The sequence below is a fragment of the Polypterus senegalus genome, chromosome 10 (assembly GCF_016835505.1).
Source record: "Polypterus senegalus isolate Bchr_013 chromosome 10, ASM1683550v1, whole genome shotgun sequence".
Taxonomy (NCBI): Eukaryota; Metazoa; Chordata; class Cladistia; order Polypteriformes; family Polypteridae; genus Polypterus; species Polypterus senegalus.
This window is the reverse complement of record NC_053163.1, coordinates 22,854,742-22,880,183: the sequence shown is the minus strand read 5'-3', so window position 1 is coordinate 22,880,183 and position 25,442 is coordinate 22,854,742. Positions and strand designations below refer to the sequence as shown.

Genomic DNA, 25,442 nt, shown 5'->3' with positions numbered 1-25,442 from the left:
CGTAAAGTCACAGAGTTGGGTCAACAACTGCTAAGGTTCATGGCGCATAAAAGTTCCAAACTTCTACTGCCATTAATGTAAGCACAAAAACTGTGTGGAATGGGTTTCCATGACTGAGCAGCTGCATGGAAGCCTCACATGACCAAGTGCAATGCCACACGTTGGATGGAGTGGTGTAAAGCACACCGCCACTGGACTGTGGAGCAGTGAAAACATGTTCTATGGAGTGACAAATCACACTTTTCTATCTGGCAGTCAGATGGGTGAATCTGGGTTTGGCTCATGCCAGGAGAACTTTACCTGCCTGGTTGCATTGTGCCAACTGTAAAGTTTGGTCGAGGAGGGATAATGGTGTGGTGCTATATTTCAGCATTTGGGATAGGTCCCTTAAGTCCAGTGAAGAGCAATCTTAATGCTTCAGCATACCAAGACATTTTGGATAACGCCTTGCTTCCAACTTTGGTAAAACAGTTTGGGGAAGACCCTTTTCTACTCCAGCATGACTGTACCCCAATGCACAAAGCAAGGTCCATAAAGACATGGTTTGATGAGTTCAGTGTGGAAGAACTTGACTGGCCCTCACAGAGCCCTGACCTCAATCTCATTGAAAACCTTTGAGATAAACTGGAGATTGCGAGTGAGCCAGGCCTTCTTGTCCAACATCAGTGCCTGACCTCATAAATGCTCTACAGAATGAATGGGCACACATTTTGAGAGAAACACTCCAAGATCTGGTGGAAAGCCTTCCATATTAAAATCTGTTAATTTGAATGCATTGTCATTGAAGTCCCTGTTGGTGTCATGGTCAGGTGTCCCAATGCTTTCGTCCATATACTGTAGTGAACATCCATTTCCTGTAAAGACTATTTCTAGTTCTGCACAATACAAGGGGCATCGAGCCTAGCCAGGACAGACTTCTTTACATGCCAATATTGATGCACAAGAGGCCAATGGCAAGTAAAACTGGAGTGTGGAGCAAAAATCTTTCTCAGAAATATTCTGTCACGGGCATAACATTGCACAGACAGTACTTTGGCAAAAATCGGAAATCATTAAGAGACAGCAGCAGCAGTAACCAATATACAACTGTGATTTATACAAGAGTATAATATCATTTTTAAAATCCTGATACATTTGTTTATTTTTAGGAAGCAGCTTTTTAGAAGCAGATACAAGTATTATGAACAACATGGAGATGACAGGTAATAATTATAATTCTTTACATTTACATAGCACTATTCAAAGCACTTCAGTGAGTGGGGAGCCACCACTAATGTGTAGCACCCATCTGAATAACGTGATGGCAACCATTTTGTGCCAGTATGCTCTCCTCACATTAACTGTTAGGTGGTGAAATGTTGAGAGAGATATAGCCAATTAGAGACAGGGGGTGATTAGGGGTCAGAATGACTAGGCCATGGTGGGCAATTTATCCTGGACATTGAGATATACCTTGCTTTTTACAAAGGATTCTCAGAAATCTTTTATAACCACAGACAGTCAGGACCATTTTTTGCATTACGGTGTCCCCGTCACTGCAGTGGGGCACTGGGATCTTCATTCAACCCACAGGGTAAGTGCCCCCTGCTGGCCTCACGAACACCTCTTCCAGCAGCAACCCAAGCTTTTCCTAGATGGTGTCCCATCCAAGTACTGGACAGGCTGAACATGCTTAGCTTCAGGTGGATGACCTCTTCTGAAATGCATGTGGTATGGTTGCCGGTACAAAAAAATAGACCCATATAAAATGATTATTTGTATGAGATAAAATAGCAAGTTAAATAAAACCATTGATCACAAGCAAGTTTATTTTACAAGTATATTAGTAAAAATTCAGAAGAATCATAGTACAATGTTAACCTATCAGATATTATTCCAGATACCACTATTTAAGAATAAGTTCTGTATTTTTTAAGTCCAAGCTGTTTCTTCATAATCAATGTAAACATACCACATAAAAACCTGTTCTGATATTAAGTGCTTTTTATAAATTTAAAAAGTACTTTGTCTGTTGTTTTAGCTAACCATGGGGCTGAAGGGTACACAGGTGAATGAAAAAGCCTTAAATATGTCCACTCTGAGCAGCAAAGGGTTTGATTCAAGAAAATATGACTTTCATGCTTATGAAGCATTATTGTGATCATGAAAGGAAATAAGAAATAATTATTTTATCACAGAGTCTTGGAACTATTTTTTTGGGGTATGAATACATTGTTCTGTTCTCTTGTCTGCTCACAGCCTCTGTCATGAGTGGAGTTATATGAACCTGACAAGCCCCCCGGGCCAAGCTGTGTTCTGCCCGTTAGCCTACTTTTGATTCAGCAATTCTGTTTCTTCAGCGCTTATGTTCTGCTATAGTTTGTAATAACAGACAGATACATGCTCAAAATATATAATTATTTTTTCTTAAATGGCACTTACTTTTTGACCATTATATTCTGTGCTATTTTATATAGCCTACAGAACGAGATTCATGCCAAGTGGCAGAGTAGTGCAAATAGTACATCAGAGTTTCATTGTAGATTGAACAAATAATAAATCTGAAGCAACCTGATTAACACTGCATTGTTAGTTAGTTAGTTAAAGGACATCGGTTCGATCTGAACCATAGCGACTTGATGGATAAACAATCTGTAGGAAGATCGATCTTGTGCTAGTTTATTAAGTTTGGCCAAAGTCCTCTTTGTTGTTGCTGTAATGGTGTCAAGTCGTCGCATTGCTAGCCTTCATCGTCACCTTGTTCCCTCTGTTCTGCCAAGCATTGTATCTTTTTCCAGTGACTGCTGTCTTCTTATGGTATGTCTAAAGTAGGCGAGCCATAGCTTTCCACTCCATACTTTGACTGACATTGCCAGCTTGATCTGTTCCATGACTAATTTGTGTGTCCCTCTGGCTGTCCATGGTATTAATAAAATCCGTCTCCAGCACCACATTTCAAATGCATCAATTCGTCGACTGTCCTGTTTCTTTTATGTCCAGCTTTCGCAGCCATAGGTGACCACAGAAAAGATCAAACTGTGTGTAAGCCGTATCTTGGTCAGTATTTTTAATAAGTGCCTTCTAAATTTTTGAAAGAGCCAAACTTCTTGTATGTTGCAGTTTCAAATGGTGTGTTGCGCAGATGCTCGATTTAAATAAAATATCTATATGTACAGGGAGTGCAGAATTATTAGGCAAGTGAGTATTTTGACCATATCATCATTTTTATGCGTATATTCCAACTCCAAGCTGTATTAACTTGAATGCTTATTGGATTTAAGCACGTCAGGTGATGTGTATTTGTGTAATGAGGGAGGGTGTGGCCTAAGGAGATCAACACCCTATATCAAGGTGTGCAGAATTATTAGGCAGCTAGTTTTCCTCGGCAAAATGGGCCAAAAGAGATTTAACTGACTCTGAAAAGTCAAAAATTGTAAAAAGTCTTTCAGAGGGATGCAGCACTTTTGGAATTGCTAAGATATTGGTGTGTGATCACAGAACCATCAAACATTTTGTTGCAAATAGTCAACAGGGTCGCAAGAAACGTGTTGAGAACAAAAGACGCAAATTAGCTGCCAAAGATTTGAGAAGAATCAAACGTGAAGCTACCAGGAACCCATTATCCTCCAGTACTTTCATATTCCAGAGCTGCAACCTACCTGGAGTGCCCAGAAGTACAAGGTGTTCAGTGCTCAAAGACATGGCCAAGGTAAGGAGGGCTGAAACCCAACCACCACTGAACAAGAAACATAAGTTGAAACGTCAAAACTGGGCCAAGAAATATCTGAAGACAGATTTTTTCAAAGGTTTTATGGACCGATGAGATGAGAGTGACTCTTGATGGACCAGATGGATGGACCTGTGGATCAGTAATGGGCACAGAGCTCCACTCCAACGTGGAGGTGGGGTACTGGTATGAGCTGGTATTTTTAAAGATGAGCTAGTTGGACCTTTTGCATTGAAGATGAACTCAAAATCAACTCCCAAACCTACTGCCAGTTTTTCGAAGACACTTTCTTCAAACAGTGATACAGGAAAAAGACCATGATTTTTATGCAGGCCAATGCTCCATCACTTGTATCGAAGTTCTCCACTGCGTGGCCAGCCAGTAAAGGCCTTAAAGATGAAGGAATAATGACATGGCCCCCCTTCCTCATCTGACCTAAACCCTATCGAGAACTTGTGGGCACTTCTTAAACGCTAGATTTACGGGGGAGAAAAACAATACACCTCTCTGAAGAGTGTCTGGGAGGCTGTAGTCACTGCTCCACAAAAAGCTGATCGTCAACAGATCAAGAAACTGACAGACTCCATGAATGGAAAGGCTTATGACTGTTATTGGAAAGAAGGGTGGCTATATTGGTCATTGATTGATTGATTGATTTTTTTAAATGTCAGAGATGTTTATTTGTAAATTTTGAGGTGTTTGTTTATTATTCTCACTATAACAGATGAAAATAAACAAGTGAGATGGGAAAATTTTCATTTTTCCTTTAGTTGCATAATAAATCTGCACACTAATAGTTGCCTAATAATTGTGCGCACATATGTATTCCCCTGATGATGTTCACACTCACATTTCCGTTGTGAAACATTCAGGTTTCAGGTTTATTAACATTTTGGATTGACTGATAGCACTGTGTTTGTTCCATATTAAAATTAATCCTCAAAAATACAACCTGCCTAATAATTCTGCACTCCCTGTGTATATACTAAAGGCAGAGTGTGCAACAGAGCAGATTGAAATGCCACAACTCACGTATTGAGTTATTTAATGCTTTTGCTGAGGCTATAGTAATAAAAGAATTTTAGGACAATGTGTTTGAATGAGTAAACTCACTGGCACTCACTCATACCACGGAGAGGACGTCTCAGGCTGGGAGGCAGCAATGTCGCTATCTGGAGAAGCCCAAGTGAAGGGGATTGAGGGTGGGGGTGCACACAGACACAGCATTTAGACACACTTTGGATGCTTGTGATGGCTCCAAGAATCCATTGGCCCTGATACATAGCCAGGGGAAAGAGTAGCATATGGGTTACCTCTGACCCTGAGTGAGCAGAGTGAGTCAGAGACAGGCGGCGTGCATGAGTGGGGAAAAAAGGATGAAGCAGCTGGGAGCGAGTGATGCTGCTGAACATCTAGGTGGCATAGCTGAAGCAGTGGCTGAAGATACCAGAAAGTCCATTTTAGGGCCACCTCACCTGCAGCAGTGTAAAGTGTCTAATTCCATTCCTCCATCTCTCAACCCTCTTTCACTGAAGCACACAAGTACATTATCATTCCAGCAGCACAAGGGAATATCTTAGTGACATAATGAAGTAACTTTCCATTGATCATAAGTGTGTCCATGACCAGTGTGACCTTTACAGTTATTATGGTGTAGTTGTCTACAGAACAAATACAGCAATTCACATCTAGGCATCAATGCTCGATGTCAATAACATTTCAGACCTTCTAAAGTGAATCCACGCCTCAGGTCCAGAAAGAGTTGAATTGCACAGCCAGTCTCATTTTAAAATGAATGAATGTCACATCGATGTTTTGCATGGTGCTTCTTTTATTCTTTTAATGACACTACACCAGCGTTTCTCAACCTTTAAGTATTTGCAACCCGAGTTTTCATAACAGTTTTAATTGCGCCCCCCCTAAGGTTTTTTTGAAAGGAGCCCACTAATACTAATTTGTTCTTTTTTAATTAATGATATATCATAGATGCATATTTTATTATACCTACTTAACTTTTATCAACATTTATCTAACTCTATATTTATTTTTCTAGCATCAGAATGCACTGTAGTTTAAGTTAATTTGTTTTGGTTTCAATAGATGTATTTTTCATATTTTCGATTCTCGTTTTCTTTTTTCACATCTTCACGCCCCCCTTTTTGTTACTTCGGCCCCCCTAGGTTGGCCCGCCCCACAGTTTGAGAACCACTGCACTACACTATTGCCACGTAGACTTGTCTTGCTCAACTGGAATTATCGTAACTCACCTCTTTTACGTCACTGGGTAACTGATGTTATATTTTATCTGAAATGGGAAAAAATCTAATTCGCACTTAGAGGATCTGTGCAAAACATTTTCAGAACCTGGCAGGATCTGATCAATAACATGTTAGAATAATCATTGAAATTGAGGAATTCTCTCCCCTCTGTTTTATTCTATTTATTTTTGTTCATTTATTAATTTGTCTACGTACTTATTTTTACTAGTTTAGAGTTTTACTCTGCTGGCCTAGCTCTCCTTCTCATGGGTGGGAATTGAAGTGCTTCGAACTTAGTTTTGTAAAACTTGACTTTCTTGTATGGAATGTTATTTGATTTTAATAAAATTAATAAAATGCAAATAAATAAATAATAATGATATGAATACATTGTTTTGTCAATATTAATGCAATCTATAGACACAGAAAAATTTACGTTTTCAGTAGGCTTTAAGGCTTTTCTTAATAATGAGACTCTGATACCTTTCACCTCCATTATAAAAGGCAAGTGAAGGTTAGTCATTTTTTACAATGTATAAAATACGTTTCATTTTAGAATGCTGTATATACCAAAATTGTTAAGAAACAACATTGACTTGAAAAATACTAAATCTTTAAGGCATCAGAAGACAATTTTAAAGCCAAGACAATCCATGAAATACGTTCAGTGTTTTTTCCCCAAATGGTTTAGGCACAGGGTATTCCCAAAATGTCTGGCCTAGTGATGAGGGTGCCTGATGTCATGATTCACAGGCTGACTTATCCTGGCTATGTTTTTAATAAGATACAGACATGGACAGATTTGATGGTCCCCTTAGAGGTAATTGAAAAACTGCTGCATGCCGCCTGGAATGTGATAAAATGGGAAGCAATTGTCCCCCCCTGTACCTGCATGCCTCTGATCTTTTCATTGAGTAAAGCAAAGCAAGTTGTTTAAAGAGATCAAGGTTTACTTATTCTACAAAGATATTCTAAAATGGCCTGGACACATTTGTTGGTATCCCTAGAAAAGATTATATATAATTAGATTAGAGTGATTTTTCAAACTCGGTTTTCTTTCATTTGTATCACATCAATTGTGCAGTCAGTCATTCAGCCAATTTAAATGGGGAAAAGTCGGCACTTTGCTGTTTGGTATCATCATGTGTCCCACATTGAACATGAACCTCTGTCAGTGTGCCCCAGGGCAGCTGTGGCTACAAAGTAGCTTATCATCACCAGCGTATGAATGTGTGTGTGAATGGGTGAATGACTGTTGTGTTGTAAAGCGCCTAGGGGGGTTCTTGAACTCTAGTAGGCGCTATATCAAATACAGGCCATTTACCATTTACCATTTACCATGAACCAGAGAAAACAAAGGAGAGAGTTGTGTGAGGAGATCAGAAAGAAAATAATAGACAAGCAGGTTACAGGAAAGGGCTAGAAGACCATCTCCAAGCAGCTTGACGCTCCTGTGACAATAGCTACAAATATTAAGAACTTTAAAGTCCATGGGACTGTAGCCAACCTCACTGGGCACAGCCACACAAGAGAAATGTGACCCCAGAATGGTCAGATGAATAGTGAGAATGGCAAACAAAAAGCCAAGGACAACTTCTGAAGAGATAAAAGCTGAACTCCAAGGACAAGGTCCATCAGTGTTTGATCACATCATCCATAACTTTTTGAGTGACAGTCAGGCTCAATGGAAGAAGACCCAGGAGGACTCAACTGTTGAAAGAAAACATAAAAAAGTCAGAATGGAATTTGCTAAAAGGTATACTGACAAGGCGGCACGGTGGCGCAGTGGTAGCGCTGCTGCCTCGCAGTTAGGAGACCCGGGTTCGCTTCCCGGGTCCTCCCTGCGTGGAGTTTGCATGTTCTCCCCGTGTCTGCGTGGGTTTCCTCCCACAATCCAAAGACATGCAGGTTAGGTGGATTGGCGATTCTAAATTGGCCCTGGTGTGTGTTTGTGTGTGTCCTGCGGTGGGTTGGCACCCTGCCCAGGATTGGTTCCTGCCTTGTGCCCTGTGTTGGCTGGGATTGGCTCCAGCAGACCCCCGTGACCCTGTATTCGGATTCAGCGGGTTAGAAAATGGATGGATGGATGGTATACTGACAAGTCACGGTGCTTCCGGAAAAATGAGAGAGAGAAAACTGGAGCTTTTTGGCAAGTCACATCAGCTCTATGTCCACAGAAAAAAAATGAAGCTTTCAAAGAAAAGAACACCAAACTTACTGTGAAACATGAAGGTGATGTTTTGGGGCTGCTTTGCTGCGTCTGGCACAGGGTGTTTTGAGTCTCTGCAGGAAAAAATGGAATCTCAAGACTATCAAGACATTCGGGGGTAAAATGTACTGCCCAGTGTGAGAAAGTTCTGTGTCTGTCACAGGTCATGGATTCTCCAACAGGCTAATGAGCCAAAACACACAGCTACAAGCTCGCAAGAATTGCTAAGAACAAAACTTTCCACTATTCTGAAGTGGCCTCCTATGAGCCCTGATTTGAATCCTTTCGAGTATCTATGGAAAGAACTGAAGGCCCTCTTCAACCCTGACAAAGCTGGAGCAGTTTTCTCAGGAAGACTGGGCCTAAACACCTCTTGACAGGGGCAGAAGTCTCACTGAGAACTCCAGAATCACTTGTTTGCAGTGACTGCCTCATAAGGCTGTGAGACAAAATATTAGAGTAAGGGTCCCATCATTTTTGTACATGCCGTTTCCATTTGTCTAATTATTTGAAATAGTTTGTTGGATCCAAACTCTAAAGCAATGTCTGATTTTTGTTAAATATATGGAACAAACAATGATGGATGTGCATTGCTGCTGTTAGTTTCAAATTATTTCAGAAGCAAAGCGTACAATGAATACCTTGAAGTCTTGTCTATACACACATACAAGCTTTTCTCTCTTTTCTCTCTTACTCAGATGTGATACTCATTGACAGTGGTGAAGAATCAAGCAAGAGTGACCATTCTAATTCCTCTGATCCAGTTTTTTTAAGTGAGTCTCACTATCATTTGCTACTTACAATAAGACAATTACCTCAAACTAGGTAGTGACCCTTAAACCATACTGTAATTTGGATGAGGCAGCTTCAAATAGATCATAACATTTAATTTTTCAAATATTTATAACATCTCTTCCTTTACTTGTCTTTTGGCCATGCATGTTACCCAATGGCCACTGCAGATTTGTTTTTTTGTTTTTTTCTGTCCACCCTGGCCATTGGACCTTACTCTTATTCTATGTTAAATAATGTTGACTTACTTTATTTTCTTACTGTGTCTTTTATTTTTCTATTCTTCATTATGTAAAGCACTTTTAGCTACATTTTTTTGTATGAAAATGTGCTATATAAATAAATGTTGTTGTTGTTGTTGTTGTGTCATACTAATGCAAAACAAATAGAAATACATTGATAAGGAATTTATTTAACTAAAGCATAGAAAAATGTTTATTATCAGGGGCTGTCAAGATTATAACAACAAAATGTAAACATTTTTCATACTTTGCAAAATCCCCCAAAACTCTAATAGCATGGCAAAAGCACGCATACAGACTGGAAAATGAAAAGTAAAAGGTACACAAAATAATGCCACCTTTTTTTAATAACTTCTTTAAATGGACAGTGTTGTAAATTCTTATTTATGCACATGAATTACAATATGTTTAGTGTTCCAGTAATTGCAGAATTTTGATAATTCTCTTGCAGTTTGGATCTTTGTGCTACTAATCAGTGAACGTGGTTTCCTCTTTTCCACAATCAAAAACCAGGCAGCTACAGCCTGACATGTAGCAAAAAAAAATTAACAGTCCACAGTTTTTAAAACTTAATAGAAACGAAGAAGAGATCACAAAACAAATCAGGAAAAAAGTTCTTTCCCTTTAGTAGAACTCATGATGAAGTCATGGACCAGACGAAGCAAAGGAGAGAGTTGTCTGTGGAGATCAGAAAGAAAATGATAGGCAAGCATGTTACAGGAAAGGGCTTGAAGACCATCTTTAAGCAGCTTGATGCTCCTGTGACAACAGCTGCAAATATTAAGAAGTTTAAGGTCCATGGGACTGTAGCCTATCTCACTGAGTGCAGCCACAACAGAAAAGTGACCCCAGAATGGTCAGAAGGATAGTGACAATGGCAGACAAGAAGCCAAGGATGACTTCTGAAGAGATTAAAACTCCAAGGCCAAGGTTCATAAGTGTCTGACCACACCATCCATAACTTTCTGAGTGACTTTGGGCTCAATGGAAGAAGACCCAGGAGGACTCCACTGTTAAAAGAAAGCAGTTGTTTTCCTTTGGCAGACCTCCTGATGAAGTCTGTGGTGACGTGCAGTTTTCAAATAAATGAATACGGTGAGTTCAGGCCCTTGGAGGGCGTAGGTACACACAGTAGTGTGGTGGAGCAGTGCCAGGGTGTTGATGAGGGAACTGCCGAGCCTGCATTCACATGCAGACTCACACAGTTCAGCCAATTACCTCATTATCACTCTGGGCCTTGTAGTTGAGGCACCTGTGTCCATGAATGACCATTAAAGGGAGCCAGAGTTCAGTTAGGGGAGATTAGATCAAGTGAAACTGACGGGAGTTTAAGATGAAAAGTGGCAGACTGGTGACCGAGTCAGTGCTGTTGTGGAGAGGAGGCAGGTGGTCAGGAAAATGGGCCCAATATTGAGCACATGGGCGTCACTCGTTGAGCACAACAAGAGTGGGAGCAACCCACCGCTCTGGACATCTCCAAGTTGGAGGCTGAGGAATGTTGTTAGGAGATGAGAACAAGGCTCATGGGGATGCCAGGTGAATGCCCTGGGTGTTGGTGAGAACCCAAATCAGAGATGTCTGTGGACACGTCCTCATACTGTGAATACTCCAAAGGATAAGCAAAGGAGACGGCAATTTCTAGAATGGAAGTTCCACAGCTCATGGTTTGTTTTAAAGGGATAGATCCTGGCCATGATTTTAACCCTATTAGTATGGAGTATTATTAGACATTTTAATGTCCACCTGGAACACTATATTTTGTGGGAATTATTTATTTATTTATGGAAAGAAGACTGCAAGGCACCCTTTATTGTTAATAAAAGTACAACACAATGTAATGAATCTTAGCTGTGTTGTGCCCTCATTGCCTGATGTGGAAGAAATCAAAGTGGAAATATATTTAAAGAGAGAAATCTTGTCTTCACTAAGATCTCTTTGAGACAGGAACCAGGCAGGAGGAAACTTGTCCATTGCAGCCTTTATTTCTCTTCAATAAATGCAGAAGGGGCGCATTCATCATAGTGGTCTGTTACAGAATGATCAAAAAAATAAAACAAGAGCAAAAGGTTATGTTTTATAAATAACTCAATTTACATAACAATTGGCTTATACCCAAATAATTATTCCAAATAAAAGTCTATTCTACCTCCCTTTTGTTCTTCTCATATCTCTTAGGTTCAGCTATTATCCTTGAAATCTCTGTGTTTGTGACAACTGTCCAGTCTTGTTGTTTGCTGGACATCTGCTGATCTCTTAATCATTTCCTAGTACATTTTATGTATTACATCAAACTTCCTCCAAGTGCATTCTTGTCTTTTATTCACTTAACCATTTCAGCAGTCTCTTCGTGACATTTGTAAAACAAATTCCTATATATTTCATTGTGCACTGCAAACCAAAATACTTAACTATTGTTACCTCCAAATTATTCTCTCATACTTGGAGGACAGAAAAAATTAAAAGATGATGAAAGTATTAACTGTATTTTGTCTATAGAAGTCTGTACTGACAATTTTTTTTCTCACTTTGTACATGCTGAATTCTCAGTCGTTGACAGTGATGAAGAAGCGAGCAGCAGCGGCCATTTCAATTCATATTCTCCAGAACCACCAGTTTTACGGAAATACTCTGACTCCGTGACTCCTAACATTAGTAAGCAATCGCTAGGATCTTCAGCAGCGAAAAGTGTCAAATATAAACCCTTAGGTAAGTTGTAAGGCTTTATCTAGATAATGCTTCGTTTCTCATATTTCCAGTACACTTACAATCCATTTTAGCAATGAATATTAATAATAAATGTTTAGTACATCTGCGGTGGGCTGGCACCCTGCCCGGGTTTTGTTTCCTGCCTTGCACTCTGTGTTGGCTGGACCAGCAGACCCCCTTGACCCTGTAGTTAGGATATAGCGGGTTGGATAATGGATGGATGGATGTTTAGTAGATACAGTGGATTCAGAAAGTATTCTGACCCCTTCACTCTTTTCACTTTTTCATTAGCCTTGTACTAAAATCATTTAAGTTCATCCTCTGTCTAATCAAGCAACACTGAATACTCCAGACTGACAAAGTGAAAATAGAATTTTAAAAATGTTTGCAAATTTATTAAAAGTATTCAGGCCCTTTAATCAGTACTTCATTGAAACAATTTTGACAGCTAAAAAAGTGTTTTCACTTTATATTTTCAAATCTGACAGTTATTGATAGTTATGAAGAAGAAAGCTTCATTTGCTGTTCCTCCCCAATGGATCAAGAATATATACCTTCATGGCAAAAGTCTGACTCTGTGATTCCTTTTGTTGGTAGGTAATCAATCCAGTCTTCAACGTTAAATGTTCGGGTGAGCTGGAATGGCTCCATCCAGTTAATAACATCTCATGAACTTTCTCTGCTAAAGTTTCTTAGAAGTACTCTCCTCCCACACACTATTCCTCACCTCTGGCCTTGCTCTTCCACCATTTAGTTGAGCTTTTAACCTCTCCGGTTCTCTCTGCCTTGTGTGTGATAAGGGTTTTAAACCTCACATATATACCACTTCTACCTGTAACCCAGTAATAATATCTAGGATCAGACCTAAGCTCTGTGCCCCTTTAGCCGCCTGTTACACCAGGAAACTCTTATTTCATTAACTAACAATGGCATAAGCATTATAAACTAAGTGGAAGGTACAAACATCTTTACTGCAAAACAATGACATAACATTTTTAAAGGTTCATCCCAAACATGCCAATAAAAAGGCCTTCTCCAATTTAGTCCATTACTCCCCTGACAGTAACAGTTAAGATATGAATAATAATAAACTATAGTTACAATTAAATCACAATTCCATTATAAACAGAAATGCTAAACTGCATTAAATAACACCCTGTTTTCTGAGTGTAGTGCAGGTAAGTCTTGATGAGCCATATGTCAGGACTCATCCATGAGTGAGTTGTGCTTAAAATTGGATATATCAGATATAAATGTATTTATTAAACAAATCCCAAACATAACTTCAAAACTTTACTTACAGTCAAGGCCAATACTTTTGAGAATGACACAAGTCTTGGTTTTCACAAAGTTTGCAGCTTCAGTGTTTTTAGATCTTTGTGTCAGATGTTTCTATGGTATACTGAAGTAGAATTACAAGCATTTCAGAAGTTTCGAAGGCTTTTATTGACAATGACATGAAGTTTATGCAAAGAGTCCATATTTGCAGTGTTGGCCCTTCTTTCTTTTTCAAGACCTCTACACTTCACCCTGGCAGGCCGTCAATCAACTTCTGGGCCAAATCCTGACTGATGGCAGCCCATTCTTGCATAATCAATGCTTGGAGTTTGTCAGAATTGGTGGGTTTTTGTTTGTCCACCCGCCTCTTGAGGATTGACCACAAGTTCTCAATGGGATTACGGTCTGGGGAGTTTCCTGGCTATGGACCCCACATGCTTATCACATTTACCTTATGGCCCGGTGCTCCATCATGCTGCAAAAGGCATTGTTGGTCACCAAAGTGTTCTTAGATGGTTGGGAGAAGTTGCTCTCAGAGGATGTTTTGGTCCCATTCTTTATTCATGGCTGTGTTCTTTGGCAAAATTGTGAGTGTTCCCACTGACTTGGCTGACATGAATGGTCTCAGGATGCTTTACTGTTGTCATGATACAGGACTGATGGTAGCGTTCCCCGTTTCTTTTTTCCGGATGACCCAAACAATCGGAAAGGGGATTCATCAGAGGAAATTACTTTCCCCCAGCAGTCCTCAGCAGTCCAATCCCTGTTCCTTTTGCAGAATATCGGTCAGTCCCAGATGGTTGTCTTGGCTTCTTTGCTGCCCTTCTTGACACCCACCAGGCCATCCTCCAAAAGTCTTCACCTCCCTCACACCTGCCTGCTGCCATTCCTGAGGAAGCTGTCCACTGGTGGTGCCTGCAGCTAAATCAACTTTAGGAGATGGTCCTGGCACTTGCTGAACTTTCTTGGGTGCCCTGAAGCCTTCCTCACAACAGCAGTGGAAATGGGTTTTTGGAGATTAAGTTAATTTTCAAAGAGGGACTTTGCAATTAATTGCAATTCATCTGATCACTCCTCATAACATTCTGGAGTAGATGCAAATTGCCATCATAAAAACTGAGGCAGCAAACTTTGTGAAAATTAATATTTGTGTCATTCTCAAAACTTTTGGCCACAACTGTATATCTGACACCTAAAAGTTCTGTTATTTGTGAAGAAAAATATGTTTTCACTGGCTACTTTCAAATTTAGCAGATATTCAGACAGTTGAAGAAGTAGGCAACAGTGAAAATGATGATGACCTTAAGGAACAAGGTGAACATTTTTGTCAAGTGTCTGACTCGGAGACTCCTGCCATTGGCAAGCGGTCACTACGATCTTCTGCAATGAAAAGTTCCACGTATAAATGTTCAGGTGAGTGGTGTGGCCTTTTCCAACTATTAGTACCAGCACATCTCAGATTCCTATCTTACTATCCATTATACTGTATACTGTATATACAATAAGAACAAAACAAGAAAGCTCATGAAGGGTTGGGGCACCAAAGTGATCCTCATATAACTGCAAGATCTTTAAGCAGAGTACAAAACAGAGTAGTTTTCTTCAAATGCAAGTCAAGATTTGACAGTCTCAACATGGCATGGCAGCCGGGGGCCAGGAAACAGAACAGGCAGGTTGAGGTGGCCTAAAACGGAAGTGACATCATCTGTGGTAGGTCTGTCAGTCCTTCTTTCTGTAGAGGGAGCAAGAGAAAGGGTATTATGTGACAGCGCAACCCCTGGTTCCCAGTCAGATGCTGGTGCCTTATGCCATTCTCTGACCCTCAAAACACAGAGGAAAGGCGCTATAATGCTGCACATGTTCTTGGCTCACTCAGTTGTGGAGTGTAGCATGGGGCTCCTCAAATACAAGTGCTGATGTCTGGAAGTGTCAGGTGGCACTGCTCTACCAATCAATAAAGGTCTGCAGCATCGTGAATGCATATGCGCAAAGTTGATTACCACAGTCCATATATAGTTGTGTCAGAAATGCAACTAGATGGGTTTCAAGGTGCATTCACATACGCCTATTTACAGGATGGTTAGGATTTATGGGTAAATTGCATAGAAATGACAAATCTTTTAAATCAGATTTTTTTTGGCCTATGTATCTTCCTATTTTTTTGCCATACACATACAGTAATTTTGTGCCTGAATCAAACAAGTTTGACATGGGACTCCTGGTCTCGCCTCATTAATAGAGACATACTGTTGGTCTTCAGCCTCACTCCTGGAAAAAGTTTCCTCTATATCAGTGAGTTAAATTGCACAAGTGGGTGCACAACAAGAAAAATTATAAAATATAATTTTTTTATTGTCTATAATATCAAAAGGTTGATTTTATCTTTTTTATATCCTAGATCTTCATGTTAAAGAAATACAAGATAGTGCACAACTCGGACATAATTCAGACATAATTCATAAACTCTTAATGAGTGACGAGATTCCTGTCATCTGTGGTAACACAAAAGGAGTCCTCAACAAAAATATGATGGCCACTAAAGGTAAAAACATAAGAAAACTGTCAAACGAGAAGGGACCATTCAATCCATAAGGCCTGTTTGTTTAGCTAATAGTTAAGCTGTCCCAATATCGCATCCAGATCCTTGTTAAAGGGTCCCAAAGTTTCGGCCTCAATTACATGGCTTGCTAGTTTGTTCCAGAATCGCACAATTCTTTGTAGAAAAAGTGCTTCCTTGCTTCGGTTCAAAATGCACTTCCCCTTTATTTCCACTGTGGTCCTCCAGTCAGAATATGAAACAATTGCTTTTGCCTCATATTTTATTTGTGAATAAATATCACAATGCTGAAAATTAGACCTAAATAAGAATAAAATCATTTTTCCTTTTAAAAACTTAAATTACAATGCATTTATTTAAAACTCTTCATACACTTTAACAATTAAAGATATAAATTTGGAATAGGGTGGCATGGTGGCGCAGTGGTAGTGCTGCTGCCTCACAGTTAGGAGACCCGGGTTTGCTTGTTCTCCCCGTGTCTGCATGGGTTTCCTCCGGGTGCTCCGGTTTCCTCCCATAGTCCAAAGGCGTGCAGGTGCATTGGCGATCCTAAATAGTCCCTAGTGTGTGTGTGTGTGTGCACCCTGTGGTGGGCTGGCGCCCTGCCCGGGGTTTGTTTCCTGCCTTGCGCCCTGTGTTGGCTGGGATTGGCTCCAGCAGATCCCCGTGACCCTGAAGTTAGGATATAGTGGGATGGATAATGGATGGATGGCAATTTGGAATTTTAAAGATCTTTGTTTATTTTATTTGTTCATGCTATAGCAATCTTATGTACCATAGAAAGCAGTTTTATCATGATTAACAGGTGGAAAGTGACAGAAATATTACAAATACAAAATATGTGTCTCTTTCTGTTGATAGATAACGTATATGTGTAATAAATTTTTATTTTATTTACAAAGGAGGAACAGATTGTTGATTATTATTATTATTATCATTATTATTATTATTATTATATTAAACTCTACCAGATTCCATAGGAGTTGATATTGATATTTACTGTTATTCAAAAGCCATACTGAAGTTAAAGTGGAGAAGAACAAGAATGAGATGCCATAGTCCATAAAGAGCTCACACTGCTGTTCCTTCTTGTAGGCTCACCCTGCATATTTTCGCATAATAAATGGATGTTTTGCTCTGAATTTGAAATACTATCTGGATGTGAAAGGTTCAAACACTGGAAGAAAAGCATCTTCATCGATATGGATGAGCTAAAGAAAGTAAGTCACACAAACAAATTCATCACTTTTGTAACGGGTTAACGTCTACACAAGAAAACACAATATTTGTTTTCCCAGGAACATTCCTTAGGAATCTGTTTTGCTTCCCTTAGGATACCCCAAAAGAGAATATTTTTGAAAGACATAGTAAGAAATCTACTGCACATCAATATAATTATATATAAAAAATCCAACGTCTGTCTGTCTGTCCACTTTTCACGAGTGAACTACTTAATGGATTTAGATCTGTTTTTTTCTGTAATTTGCTTGAACATTCCAGTTGATTTTTCAACTCTCATTGCACTAAGTATCATAGTTTGCTTACGGTACAGATTTATTTGCGCGAATCCGAGGCAAAGGGTGCGGGCCTTCCTAACACGGCAGCTTCCATTCAAGTCAGTCTACCTCTCGCCACGTGTTGGAGTGCACCTTGCCTCCACTTAGCTAGCGATACCAGCTTGGTCAACAGACATTATCATCTACAGATTGTTAAGGAGTAACATTTGAAGTTTTTGAGAGAGAGAGATCAGAGCTACGTGTGTTTTAGAAATACCTGCTGATTGCCAGAGATATCACGGCCACATGCTTTTCTCCCCACGCGGGGGACGCTCGCCCATCAGAGCTGAACACGGTCAGACACAGTACCAGTGTTTGATGTCGGAGCATACCTACTTTCCGCTGGGCCAGAATTACATTTTTTTTTATTGATTTTTAAAGTTTGTCCTGTTTCACTACTACGTGGCTTGAGCTGCGGGAGACAGCTAGTACAGGGTGCCACAGAAAAATGGGAACTTTTGAAATGCATAGTGGCAGCCATGTACAGCTGGAAGCACTGCGGAAACAGGGACCTTGAGCTGTAAATAATCTCGGCATTTAGTAATTTAGTAATCAATTGCAAGGCAATCAATAGCAGCTGTGTAAGAAATGTTCGGTAACCGTGTCATCTCAAGATTCTGTGACATTCCCTGGCCCTCAAGATTACCGGATTAGTCCATTTGTGATTTTTTCTTGTGGGGCTACCCTAAGAGTTGGGTCTACATGACTCGGCCAAGGACACTGAATGAATTGAAACAAAGAATTCAAGACAAAATTCGTGGTATCCCAGCTGAGATGTTGCAGCGATCAATGGGGAACCTCAACAGCAGATTGGAAGAATGCATGCGTACAGGAGGACGTCATCTACAGGACGTAATTTTCAGACATTGATAATTTGGATTACTGTCTCTTAAAAGGCAAGTTGTAGTGGTTCAATTGCTGTCAGTAAAATTTTTTGTTGGATTTCTTCTATTTTTATTGGGTTTTTCAAAAGGTCCCATTTTTCTGTGTCACCCAGTATATATAGATACTAGCAGAATACCCGCGCTTCGCAGCGGAGAAGTAGTGTGTTAAAGAAGTTATGAAAAAGAAAAGGAAAAATTTTAAAAATAACGTAACATGATTGTTAATGTAATTGTTTTGTCATTGATATGAGTGTTGTTCTCATATCTATATATATATCTATATATATATATACTGCTCAAAAGAATTAAAGGAACACTTTTTAATCAGAGTATAGCATAAAGTCAATGAAACTTATGGGATATTAATCTGGTCAGTTAAGTAGCAGAGGGGGTTGTTAATCAGTTTCAATGAAATTAACAACAGATGCACTAGAGGGGCAACAATGAGATGACCCCCAAAACAGGAATGGTTTAACAGGTGGAGGCCACTGACATTTTTCCCTCCTCATTTTTTCTGACTGTTTCTTCACTAGTTTTGCATTTGGCTACAGTCAGTGTCACTACTGGTAGCATGAGGCGATACCTGGACCCTACAGAGGTTGCACAGGTAGTCCAACTTCTCCAGGATGGCACATCAATACGTGTCATTGCCAGAAGGTTTGCTGTTTCTCCCTGCACAGTCTCAAGGGCATGGAGGAGATTCTAGGAGACAAGCAGTTACTCTAGGAGAGCTGGAGAGGGCCATAGAAGGTCCATAACCCATCAGCAGGACCAGTATCTGCTCCTTTGGGCAAGGAGGAACAGGATGAGCACTGCCAGAGCCCTACAAAATGACCTCCAGCAGGCCACTGGTGTGAATGTCTCTGACCAAACAACCAGAAAGACTTCATGAGGGTGACCCAAGGGCCCCATGTCCTCTAATGGGCCCTGAGCTCACTGCCCAGCAGCATGCAGCTCGATTGGCATTCGCCATAGAATACCAGAATTGGCAGATGCACCACTGGTGCTCTGTGCTTTTTACAGATGAGAGCAGGTTCACCCTGAGCACGTGACAGAAGTGAAAGGGTCTGGAGAAGCCATGGAGAACATTATGCTGCCTGTAACATCATTCAACATGAGCAGTTTGGTGGTGGGTTAATGATTGTCTGGGGAGGCATATCCATGGAGGGTCACACAGACCGCTACAGGCTTGACAAAGGCACCTTGGCTGCCATTAGGTATCAGGATGAAATCCTTGGACCCATTGTCAGACCCTATGCTGGTACAGTGGCTCCTGGTGAACAACAATTCCTGGCCTCATGTGGTGAGAGTATGCAGGCAATTCCTGGAGGATGAAGGAATTGATACCATTGACTGGCCACCACACTTTCCTGACCTAAATCTAATAGAACACCTCTGGGACATTATGTTTTGGTCCATCCAATGCCACCAGGTTGCACCTCAGACTGTCCAGGAGCTCAGTGATGCCCTGGTCCAGATCTGGGAGGAGATCCCCACAACACCATCTGTCATCTCATTAGAAGCATGCACCGATGTTGTCAGGCATGTATACAAGAACACAGGGGCCATACAAAGTGCTGCGTACAATTTTGAGTTGCTGCAATTTAATTTTGGCAAAATGGACTAGCCTGCCACATAATTTTTTAACTCTGATTTTTGGGGCGTCTTTGAATTCAGGGCTCTGTAGGTTGATCATTTTCATTTCCATCAAACGATGTGGCATCCTTTCGTTCCTAACACATTACCCAGTCTATATCAGTATAGATATCCAGGAGGATTTCTTTTCCCATTGAGATCTGATGTGTTTTCAAAGTGTTCCTTTAATTTTTTGAGCAGTTTATATATATATATATATATATATATATATATATATATATATATATATATATATATATATATATATATAAAAACATTTTAATAATAACGTAACATGATTGACAATGTAATTGTTTTGTCATTGTCATGAGTGTTGCTGGTATATATATATATATATATATATATATATATATATATATATATATATATATATATATATATATATATATATATATATATATACACACACACACACACATATACTATGGGGTGCCAAACAGGCAAATACATTGATTTTGTGAATATATAAAGTCGGCGTCAGAATATATAAAGTCAAAACTTGAATATATAAAGTCAGCGTCGGTATACATAAAGTCAAAACTTTTTTCTGAATATATAAATTCAGCGCTGGAATATATAAAGTGAAAACTTGAATATATAAAGTCAGCGTCAGAATATATAAAGCGTTGACTTTATATATTCCGACGCTGACTTTATATATTTAAGTTTTGACTTTATATATTCCAGTGCTTACTTTATATATTCAGAAATATTCCAACGCCGTCTTTATATACTCAGGTTTTGACTTTATATATTTGGGAATTACTTTATATATTGAAGTTTTGACTTTATATATTCAGAAACAAGTTTTGACTTTATATATACCGGCGATGACTTTATATATTCAAGATTTGACTATATTTATTCCGACACTGACGTTATATAATCAAGGTTTGACTTTATATATTCAGGAATGACTTTATATATAAAACTTTTGACTTTATATAGTTAAATGTAGTCATCATTGCATAAATTTTTCTTTACCATAGAAATTTAAAGACTAAATTCAACTTCCATTCCTAACAAAGATATTTCTGGCGACTAAATAGAACCTACTTATATCCAAATTCGAGCTATTGAGCTGTCGCCTGCCTGCCTGAATAAGTCACCCTCGCTTTGCTCTTACTTTTTTACCGTTCACTTAATCATGGCTAGTGGCGGAAAAATTATAAAATGGAAGGAGGATTACACTGAGTATGGCTTTACCAAAACAATTATTGATGGCGAATCGATTATTCATAAAGCTTCAATTGGTGATCTGTTTTTCTGTGTTAACCTCATATTTTTTCATACTTCTTCTCAAACCAAGGGGGTGCGAGGGTAAAATGAATCGGGAAGCGGTGATCAATGTAATCGGTGTACCAGGAAATCATACATTGAGAGAAGTTCCCCTTTTCTTGTATTGGAAAGTGTGATTAAATGCGTGATTTTTTAACATGTTATGGAGCACATGCATCAAAGCTTCTCAGCTGTGCTTGTGCTAAGAAAAGGAAACATTTTAAAAATAACGTAACACGATTGTCAATGTAACCTTTTGTAAGTAGTGCCTGGAGGATTCAGTGTGGAGAAACTGTAGAGACAGCGTGTGTATTAACTTGTGGATTTTTCTGTGAGTATTTGGTGGCAGCGTCACAGAGTCGCTCCCGTAACACTGCGTGCGTTAGCTGCAGAGCTCAGTTCAGAGCGAAATGAGGTGAATGGGAGGGGAGATGATGACGTGACTCCCCACCCGCCTTAACTGTCAATCCCCCCACAAACACAGTCTCTCGGAATTTGCATAAGCACAGCCCCTCACCTGCAATTTTAACTTAGTTACAAAGTGATCAAAACTCGTTTATATCCTGCGTCCTCTCATTAAACTTGTATCCCGCATTACCCGTGGGCATGACAAACACCAGCGGCAGCCTGTCTATGAACTTAATTTAAACTTTAAGTTTACACCGTGCTTTGTTTCCGAAGTAGCAGCACTCATGAATATGGTAGTATATGGCACTTGCTCGCTTATTGTTTCGCTGCCTTCTCAATTATATAATGCATGTTTTCTTCAGCGCTTTTTGGAGCTCTTCCTGGTTTTCTACGCACTGCGTTGACAGTCAGTTCACGTGATTACGTGGGAGGCGTGATGATGTCACACGAAACTCCGCCCCCCACGGCTTTCGCGCTCAACTCCTTTACAGTAAATGGAGAAAAATATCTTCCAGTTATGACCATTACGCGTAGAATTTCAAAATGAAACCTGCCCAACTTTTGTAAGGAAGCTGTAAGGAATGAGCCTGCCAAATTTCAGCCTTCTACCTACACGGGAACTTGGAGAATTAGTGATGAGTCAGTGAGTCAGTCAGTCAGTCAGTCAGTGAGTCAGTCAGTCAGTGAGGGCTTTGCCTTTTATTAGTATAGATTATAGGGAAACAATGAAGTGTGAATGCCTTTTAATTCTTTGAAGTGGGCACTTTCTTTAGATGAGCAAAATGATTGGTTTCAGAGAACTGGTGAAAAAGTCCTCAAATAGTTATTATCCTAAAAGTGAGGTAACTCAATAATAAAATCTATGGACAAATGGTCTTTCAGGAACAGGTAAGGACACCAAAAACCAACTTGTCATATATTAGTGGCTTTTGTTAGATTATAAGCTTCCTAGTCTTAATTACCTCAGACATAGTAGCCCACTAGATATATTATTTGATTCACTGTTCTCTGCATTTTATACTTCAATGCTTGATACCTTCTGAGTAATGCCTCCAGTTAATTATATAAGGCTTGGTAGATCAAGTTAAAAAAAAGACCCCCAAGGGACATTACTAGGAGTTATTTTGACACTTTCAGCTTGCTTTATAGAACTTTCCAGGATGAGAAGTTCTGACCCCATTACCCATTCAGCCAGGGGTAATTAGTTTTGATCATTAGCTTCACAACCCTTATATCCATTTATTAAAAACAATAATCAGCTGGAAAGGACACCGTCTAGCTTGTTTAGAAATTAGATTTTTAGTCTTCTAAAGGGTACTTGTGGGTGGCATGGTGGCACAGTGGGTGGCGCTGCTGCCTCACAGTTAGGATACCCGGGTTCACTTCCCGAGTCCTCCCAGCGTGAAGTTTGCATGTTCTCCTCGTGTCTGTGTGGGTTTCCTCCGGGTACTCCAGTTTCCTCCCACAGTCCAAAGACATGAAGGTTAGGTGGATTGGAGATTCTAAATTGCCCCTTGTGTGTGTGTGTGCGCGCCCTGCCCAGGGTTTGTTTCCTGCCTTGCGCCCTGTGCTGGCTGGGATTGGCTCCAGCAGACCACCGTGACCCTGTAGTTAGGATATAGCGGGTTGGATAATGGATGGATAAAGGGTACTCGTTCCATGAGTAGAGGAATCATGGGAAATGGGTTGTTGCCTTTTTCAGCGATCTTCTTTAGTCTGTCAGCCATTTTCAAACCTGCTTAATTCAATTTAGTGCTGCATGGGGCACCAATAAACGCTCTCAGACAGGACCTAATCCCATCGCAGGTCCAAATTGCACTCACACAGGGGACAGTTTACAGTTGCATGTCAATGTAACCTGCCTGTCTTTGGGGATTTAGGAAGTAAGCTAGAAGACTCAGAGGAAACACGTATAGAAACAGGAAAAACACAAACTCCACATAGACAACTGAGTGCTGGATTTGTAAAACAGCAACACTACCTACTCTAATAACATGTCACCCTGCTCTCATTTGCAGTAGCGCCCCAGAATTTACATACTGAGCTAATACAAATCATTTTCAGTAGAAAAGAAGCCAGTCCTACTGGGTTAATTGGGCAGCCTAATAAACCATTCGTAAGATTTTCTTGGATCCATTCTGCCATGCATTTAGTGAAAGAAAATTATTAAGACTTCTGTTAGGTATCAGAGCTTCAGGCAAAAAATCAACTTGGCAGTCGTGGTTTCTACACACTGGAAAGATTTATTGATTAAAAAGTCTCCTCAATTCATGAGATATACCATCACAGCATTTAAATACTTAAATTATGGGTTTCCATACATAAACTACCTGAGCCCTAGTTGCAGCTATCAGAGCTGTATGTTGTAGATGTCTCAAAGATATTTGTAATTTAAATGTAATTAATTTAACATTGTGTTTTTCAGGAATCACAGGCCCAATGTAAAATGGGTTATTTTATCTCATAGCTCTGAATAAAAAAGAGACAGTCTTGTCCTAAAAATGACAGTGAAAGTTAGAAAAGAAGATGTCCCAGAGGGAGGATCCAAAAAAAGTCAAGAATCAAAAGGTCAAAACTAAATCACCACAGAAACCAAAAGTCAAAGACGTAGCTCAAAGGGCTAGGGCCAAAGTCTGCAATGTTATGTTCTGTTATGTCTGAAAAAACAAGTAAAACATAAATCACAGTCATAAATTATTTATTCAGTACATTTGCTGCAAACAGAAAATTATAATATTAATGTCTCTTTATAGAAATTGGGAGGAACATTTGATGACCTGGATGAACGCCTAAGGATATCACTGGATGACGTGATTAAGGTACGTTCGGTGCATTATTTATTTATCTTTTATATACTGCACTGCTAAAAAAATTAAGAAAAAACAATGAATCATCACAGACTAACACCAAGTCAATGACACTTCAGGGATATCAGTCTGTCCAGTTAGGCAGCACAAGCGATTGTGAATCAATGTCAGCTGTTTTAGTGCAAAAGAAAATGACAACAAGTGCACTGGAGTGACAACAGCAAGACACCCCCAAAGAGGGAATGGTGGCCACAGAAATATTGCTCCCTCCTTATCCCTCCTGACTGATTCTTCCCTAGTTTTGCATTTTGCTGGTGTCCCTAGCATGAGGGGGTACCGGCAGCTGATTCAGGTTGCACAGGTGGTCCAGCTCCTCTAGGATGGTACATCCAAACATGCTGTTGCAAAAAGGTTTGCTGTGACTCCCAGTACATTCTCAAGAACATGGAGGAGATTCCAGGCTGTTACACGAGGACAGCTGGCCAGGGCTATAAAAAGGCACCAAACCAGTAGTAGGACTTGTATCTGCTCCTTTGTGTGAGGAGGAACAGGAGGAACGTGCCAGTACCCTACAAAATGACCTCCAGCTGGCTACTGGTGTGCATGTTTCTTAACAAACTGTCAGAGACAGAATCTGTAAGGGTGGCGTGAGGGCCAAGTTTCCTCTAGTGGGACCTGTGCTCACAGCCCATCACTGTGCAGCTCAATTGGCAGCTCTGCCCTTGGTGCCCCGTTCTCTCTTTACAGATGAGAGCAGGTTCACACTGTGACAGACATGAAAGAGTCTGGAGATACCGTGGCCATTGAGTAAAGTTTTGAAACAGGTCACTTGCCTGTCTCAATATGGCTGTCAATATTGAGTTGTCTTCATCACTAGGTTTTTCCCATCATGGCCAAATGTTAAAAGAGAGAGGTATAGGCAAGATGACCAACTTTATACCGTTCTTACCAAAAAACACAAACCAATGGGTCATCATGGCCTCCGATTCAAAACCAATCATAAACAGCTATACTTGAGACCAATATAATTCATTTTGCAGTCCCATCGTGATCAATTACCAATGGAAGTGCTCAGGTGCATTTCATCCCCCAGTTTTTTTGTTTA

At 40.0% G+C, this 25,442-nt stretch overlaps 1 protein-coding gene across 1 annotated transcript in view; it reads left to right on the top strand.

Moving 5' to 3' along the window:
- The window catches only part of LOC120538131, a 38,453-nt gene extending 13,603 nt beyond the window's left edge, over positions 1–24,850 (top strand). Inside the window, exons 7-15 of the mRNA XM_039767565.1 lie at positions 1,149–1,202; positions 8,872–8,946; positions 11,755–11,913; positions 12,402–12,506; positions 14,443–14,604; positions 15,590–15,733; positions 16,844–16,968; positions 24,284–24,349; positions 24,662–24,850. Of these exons, the coding sequence (XP_039623499.1) occupies positions 1,149–1,202; positions 8,872–8,946; positions 11,755–11,913; positions 12,402–12,506; positions 14,443–14,604; positions 15,590–15,733; positions 16,844–16,968; positions 24,284–24,349; positions 24,662–24,850 (1,079 nt within the window). The remainder of the gene's footprint in view (positions 1–1,148; positions 1,203–8,871; positions 8,947–11,754; positions 11,914–12,401; positions 12,507–14,442; positions 14,605–15,589; positions 15,734–16,843; positions 16,969–24,283; positions 24,350–24,661) is intronic.
- The last annotated feature ends 592 nt before the right edge of the window (positions 24,851–25,442 follow it).